General features: G+C 42.5%; 1 protein-coding gene across 1 annotated transcript in view; it reads right to left on the reverse strand.

The window, feature by feature from the left end:
* ttc39a (tetratricopeptide repeat domain 39A) overlaps positions 1 to 6,541 on the reverse strand; it is a 32,795-nt gene extending 26,254 nt beyond the window's left edge. The window contains 4 exon segments of the mRNA XM_013914467.1: positions 4,530 to 4,583; positions 4,862 to 4,912; positions 5,064 to 5,114; positions 6,340 to 6,541. Coding sequence (XP_013769921.1) covers positions 4,530 to 4,583; positions 4,862 to 4,912; positions 5,064 to 5,114; positions 6,340 to 6,392 — 209 coding nt within the window. The 5' untranslated portion in view covers positions 6,393 to 6,541.
* Between the last annotated feature and the right edge of the window lie 309 nt (positions 6,542 to 6,850).

The raw sequence follows: 6,850 nt of genomic DNA on the forward strand, positions 1-6,850 counted from the left end.
TAGGGAGACGGGACAAAACACTGACTATAGAAAATTTAATAGCATCCAGAAATGGAAAGATACAAGCATCACGGGATGCAGCCTGAGCCGACTGCAGCATAACTACAGGGATGGTTCAGAGTCACCTGATCCAGCCCCAACTATAAGCCTTAGTAACAAAGAAAGTTTTAAACTTAAATTAGTGGAGTCAAATTACCTGTTAGACTCAGGCCACAATGATACTGAGGTAGATAAGGAATCGTTAAAAACTGCAGTGTGTCAGCAGTATTAAACAGACGCCTTACGCAGCAGGTTTGTGTGCATGTTACATAAAAGAGGGCTGATTTTAATAATAAACCACATTTTTTGTGTTACTGGATTCCTGCTATTCAGATTTTTTAGATAAAGGCTGAAACCTGTGTCTGCAAAGCTGAGGACAGCAAAGCATCAGTGGATATATCATTTCCTTATAGGTGGAAACCGACTCAACTGGTACCGGCTGACTGGAAAACAAGATTTTGGCACCTTGAACGCAATCTGAGAAGAACAAAAATAAAGGAAATGGACTGTGTGAAGGAAAGAAAAGGCAGAAAGAGGAGAGTGTGCGAGGTTCAGGCTGTGCATACCACGCATCGTCCAAATAATTTAATTAGGTTCAAGTCAGCAAGTCTCAAATTCTGCGTTGATTTCTCCAGAGAGCAAATTACACAATGATGATCATTATCAGGCAAAGGCGCACACACACACACACACACACACACACACACACAGCCACTATTCATACACACTCACACACCACTGCATGTGCTGATGCAAACCAATAAGTGCACACATGCACCCACACAACCACGCACACACCCTTTCCTGGAGTGACAAAGCATTAGTTTTATCAACTGTGTGACAGAGAGCTTTCAGCACATCAGACAGGCTGGTATAACATGTTCAAAGGCCTTGTTACGGGAAACAAAAGAAGCGAGCAGCTCCGACAATAAATCGAGCGAGTTTGTCCACATGCCTGAGAGACAGGAGTGGAAAACAAAGGTCACATGAGAATGGAAACACGGCAGGAAAAGTCACATTCGCAGAGCATCTCACACTCTCACGACTGCATGAGAAACACACGTCATCCCAACATGAGCGCATCTTACCCGTTCGACAGAGTCTCTTCCACCCCTGACATTTTCATCTGGCAAAGTGTGCGTGTGTGTCCGGAAGAGACGCAGAGAAAGCGACTAAAGTAAGAGAGAGAAAATAGCAGAAGTGGCTGTGAGCCCGGGGCCTTTCCAGCAGTGCAGTGCGATGCTGTGTGTCTCTTTCTGTAGCAGCAGAAACAGCAGAAGGTTAGGCAGAGAGAGAGCGTGAGAGAGAGAGGTAGGGATGAATGAATGAGAGAGAAAACGAGGGAGGAACGAGAGGTAGGACGCAACAGCAGCCCTTAATAAGACTGGGATGACTATCACACATGGAGAGAAAGCCTGGCCCACCTCGTCCGATCATCACCCTCATGCTCCACACTGCAGTCTCCGCTCTGATTGGTTAATGCAAAATCAGGAGCGTGGCCGAAATGCCCACTTTCACAGTCAGGGGATTTTTCTGTGTAGTGAGGATACTTCCAAAAACTAAACCCTGGAGGAGCAATGTGCTAAAAGCAGAAGTGTTCATAGTCACGAAGCCATTTCTCATCATAAAAAGACACAAACGCTTTCCGCCGCTGTAGGTGGGAAAGAAATGTGGCTTTCTGAGGCGCAGCTGGTCAGGGCTGCTGCAGAGGCTGCTCACTGCAGCGGGCAGACGGTCCAGGAATAGACGTCGATGCAGCGCAACGGCTCCAAAATGTAGACGCACGAGAAATAATGTGAAATCGTGAATGGAGAACGGGAGCAGTGCCAGGACTTGCAGCTGTATATCACTGCGAACAGCCCATTGCCAGTCATCCATTAGATGTGAGTGAGTGTGAATGGGTGAGAGAGCGACATAAACACATGTCGGCTGTAGTGTCTCGACCCGCATCTTTAATAAGCAGTTAAAACGACTAAACAAGCAGCAGTAATCAGAGCTGTCAGGCTTTTTGTTTTACATTAAAGTCGAGGAGTTTAATCCCACTTAGCTGTGCAGATTTACTTTTTTGTCTTAAATACTGAAACTACAAACAAGTCTGTGTCATAACATGATACCTCAGCACTGCATACTCTCTTTGGACCACTTTTGTTAAGCACCGCCTCCTTTTTCTTTCATCCCACTGGCTGTGAAGCCGTGCCCAGATAATGCATTCACCAGTCAGCCACCGTGACCTTTGTGTAGTGTTTCCTGCATAATCGTGGGTGTTGTTCCCAGAGGAATCATGGGTAAACGATGGGTTCGCCGTGACCACGCTTGAGCAAATATACTTGATGAGTTCCCACCTGTGGCGCTGCACGTGAAGCCGAGGCTGACAGTCTTTGTTTCATGCATGACCCCAGTGTGTGCTCGGGTGTGTGGCATGCCAGATACTGTCAGTTTTTAATCTGCAACAGTGTGTTTGCTCTGAAACACCAAGATGCCAAATACATCATGTTTACTGTCACATTAGAAATGATGCAAAAGCAGCAAAATCTCACATCTGACCAGCTAAACCAAGGAGCAGCACTTCTACACTCAAGGTTTATTAAAGTTAATGTATTTTTAGTGAAACAGTTTTATTAGACAGCTAAGCGTTCATGCCACACGATCATATAACATATGCTAATTTGCTGTTTTTGCTTCCCTTCAAAGGTCTTACGGCGCAATCACAGCATGTTTATGAAGCCACGTCTTTGCCCACTAATGAACCTTTAGAAGTTAAACCACCACTCAGCCTGCATTGTTATATAGACATTGCTTCCTTCCCAGAGGTGGAATGTAAAATACCCATAGCACCTATGTTTACGTACATGATTATATTTTTATATTTAAATACTTTTTTTCCTGGTGCCAGGTTTTTAATGAGATTACTATGAGATGTAATAGAAATAGTCCTGATTCCTGGTTATTACTACAAACACATCTCTACTACTAACTGCTTTTGCCTCAAAGGCGTAACTGTTCCCACATATTTAGCCCAGTTTCTGGCCCGTTATTATCCAGTTACATACACTTCAGTGTGTTTAGTCATGCATAACCACTGGTAGCAGATAATGTATTAATTAGTTCAGTAATTAAGTGTTACTAACTTGCTATTGCCATGCTCATGTTTCCACTAAAATACCCCACTATTACCATGTTATTACCGAGTTTAATAGAAAGGGCCACCAGGTTAAATAAAGCATTCTTTATTCTCACTGATGATTTACTGAATTATTGCCATCAAATTACTGACAAAACAAATCTGATATAAAAATTCATCTGCATCAGTTTGTTCCTCAACGCTGGAGGAAAATACTGACCGTCAATGAGTCAGAATTACCTGTTTTCAGATACTATAACAGCCACACATATTATTCCTCTCTTCAAAGTTTAACTGTGAACTTTAAAGCAACCGAGCTCCACAGAGATCAAGAGACAGCATAAAGCTTACAGTCATGTGACCGCGCTAAGGGCTTCGTACATATTACTGTTTTTGCTCCCATGAAAGCACAATCGCGAGAACAAAGCTCTCTCAGTGTCCGACGCACAAACAAGAGGGGAAAAAACATCTATCTTTATAGAGAGTAGTAAAAAGAAAAGCCTAATTGTTGCTTTCATCTCTCGTGTTTGCTGTGAGGACATCAGAGGGTCATGGGTTTAAATTGAAGATAATTAGATTCTCATTGCCCTCCTCATGGTGCAAAAACACTCCTGCTCACTGCACAACTTGCAAAAACACATTCGTTTGCAAAGTTTTGGTTTTTCACTTTGATCAGCCAAACAGGTCATGACATATTTAGCAGGTAGTGGGTTCCTATTGGCCACATCTATGCACCTGTCACATGACTGAGGAGTCCAGGCTGTCGCACACGGATGTGAATTTCAGTTCACATCGATGTGCGATGTCTCCGGGGTTTTTGAGGACCCGGTTTGCCAAAATCTAAGATTTCAGAGCTCACAGACATGTGATATAAAACATATTAGAAGCAAATTAAAGCTTTTACATACAAACAAATGTTGATTTATCAGCACATCTTAACACGTCTTCAATTAAAAACAGCAGATGTTCACTGAAATAAAACCTTTTAAAAAATATTTATAAAACTCAAACTAGCTGCCAGTATTTTATACATATCTAAAAACGTCCTTTCACTTATTTACGTGCTTCTGATCTTATCAGACAGACACACATTTCTTCTCCAGGCTCTGAACGCTCATCATAGTTTGAATAAGCGATGCTTTCACGGTCACACTCAGGCATAACTAAAGTGCTGAGAGATGATGTTATTCTCAGGTTCCCTCTGTCTGAATTATTGATATCACAAGCAGCAGGAGAAGCTGCCCGTGAACTCCTGACGACTTTGTTACCTCAACATGTGCATCTTTGTGTCTCGATGAAACCAAACATTTCTGTAATCTAAGCCTCGGTTTTCGTGTATGATCTGAGAGAGCTCACAGGCCAGTCTTACCCATTCGATGGATCTGTTGACTCCAGACCATCTTTGTCGTCCGGTATCTGTAACCTGAAACACGGGAACAGAATCGGGGCTGTTTTAGAGAAAGGAGAGCAATCTCGAGGGATGAAAACCAGCTGAAAGACAAGCTGTTGTTTGAGGAACACGATCGTGAGAGAGAGAAATATGGACACCGATATATGAGGACACTCCCAGGCCACAATGACTCGCTGATTTCTACAGATATGAACTTGATGACTTTCAGGGAAACCTGTGTGAGACTGGGCTGATGTGGGAGCAAATATTTAAACTTGTTAAATTACATTTGTGAACTTAAAGAAACTTACTTGAAGTCTGTGATGATGGAGTCCAGCTCTGGACTGTTTACATCTGACAACCTGAGATGAGAAATGCAGATGAGTCTGAGCGTAACCGCCTGCCAGAGTTGAACTTATTGTTATGCTGTAATCAGAGCCACGATTAGCAGCGGCTTTATGTTTTCTTTGTTCCTCACAGTACAAAAACATGACGTGCGCAGTGTCACCGTACCGGCTCGGGGAGTCCGGGCTGTCAGGTACGTCTTGTGGATTCATTCCATCCCTGTGAACAGGTCAAAGGTCAGCTTGGGAAAAAACCCCCACAAGACTGAATCTCATTAAGGTAAGAGGAGGATGTTAGCTGGGAACGTCTGAGGAAAGAAGGGCTGTAGCGAGAGTGTGAATTCTAACTTTTGAAATACTCGATACTATTCCAGCATATGACCAAGTATTTTCTTCTCCTCAGCGTCCCAGCACGTTTTTAAATATGCTGCTGGCATCAAATTCATAATGAGAATTGTTAAATAAAACTGACACCATCGATATTCAAATATATATAAAATATATGTAAATAATGTGGAATGCATTCTGATTTACCTACACTTTACATACAGCCTGAAGTAGGCTACTAATCAATATAAACATCATACAATCAACAGATGTCCTGTAAAAACTAAAGTTGCTCGTTTTGGAGTGAAATCGCTAAAATCGTCTGTTCTAGTTAGAACTTTATTTACACATGAATGTGTAACAAAACACAAGAGAGACCCAGCTAAGTGTTGGGCCCCTTCAGAACATCACAAACTACATGGATCATGATGATGGATCATATCAGTGGCTAAACGCACGTAAGTGTTACATTATTAGACTTTTCTTTCTTATTAGATCCACTTCCCTCTTTGAGCCTCAAACAGCTGTAAAGTACCTGAAATGACCAGGTCAAAGGGAAAGGCAGCTTGAAACCTTGCAAGTATTATAATGGGACACTGGATAATAAACATTCAGTATGAGTTAAAATAAGCCAAACATGGGGCAGTAACATAAAACTGAACTGTTTACATCAGCCTGTTAAATCTGACTTTCACTAACAGTAAAAAGCTCGCGTGGTCCTGACTGACACATCGTGAGCGTCAGGTTGACTAACAGGATGCAGAACACAGACTGACACACGTATAATAATAAGAGAGAAGGAACAGACACCAAACATCTCAGGAGGTTTCTTCCGCCTCTTCCTTTATTAACTACAGAGACTCAAACACACACCGGTGGTTTGCGTGGTTTATTAAAGGGTCCTGGAAATCTCGTGTTCACAGGCTCCAGTGTGCGCTAAACAACAATCTCAGCGCGATGACACGATAACCTCAGGCCAGCGCAGTCACATGATGCCTTAGGTTTAAAAAAAAAAGTGCGATTAAATCCCAGCAGCCGGCCTGACTTCGGAGACAGACAAGCACGGACACGGCCAACCAAGACGCGCCGATCTCCGGGAGCTTTTTTCTTCCACTCACCTTTTGCTGTCATGTTTCTTCCCGCTTCGCTTCCAGCTGTTCATAAAACTCATTCCACAGCGCGGGAGGACCAGCAGCGACCGGAGAGGTTTACACAGCGGCTCACACTCACGTCACACGGGAGCAAGTGGGAAGGGAAAGCGGCTGCTGCGGCTGCTGCGGCTGCTGCGCGTCTTCCTCCTTCCTGACGTGGAAAGGTGCGCTGCTCATCAACGCAATAATGACTTTTATTTAAATGCACAGGAATGCTCGCCCCGCGGTCCTAAAGCCGTCCGGCTTAGGACGACGCTACAAACAAGGAAGTAAACACAGGCGAAAATAATATTCATAAATATGATCTTAAATGCCCAAAATACTAAAAGATATATAAAGATATATAAAAAATATATTTAAGCAAATAATGTTTATTATTTTTTATTATTAAAATAATTGTTTAAAAATAGATAAATGTTACTATAAAATTACAGAATTGCTTTGTATAATTTCTTTTAATTACCTAATTAATTTATTT

The sequence above is a fragment of the Pundamilia nyererei genome, unplaced genomic scaffold (assembly GCF_000239375.1).
Source record: "Pundamilia nyererei isolate P.nyererei 1_Seehausen unplaced genomic scaffold, PunNye1.0 scaffold00199, whole genome shotgun sequence".
NCBI classification, from domain to species: Eukaryota; Metazoa; Chordata; class Actinopteri; order Cichliformes; family Cichlidae; genus Pundamilia; species Pundamilia nyererei.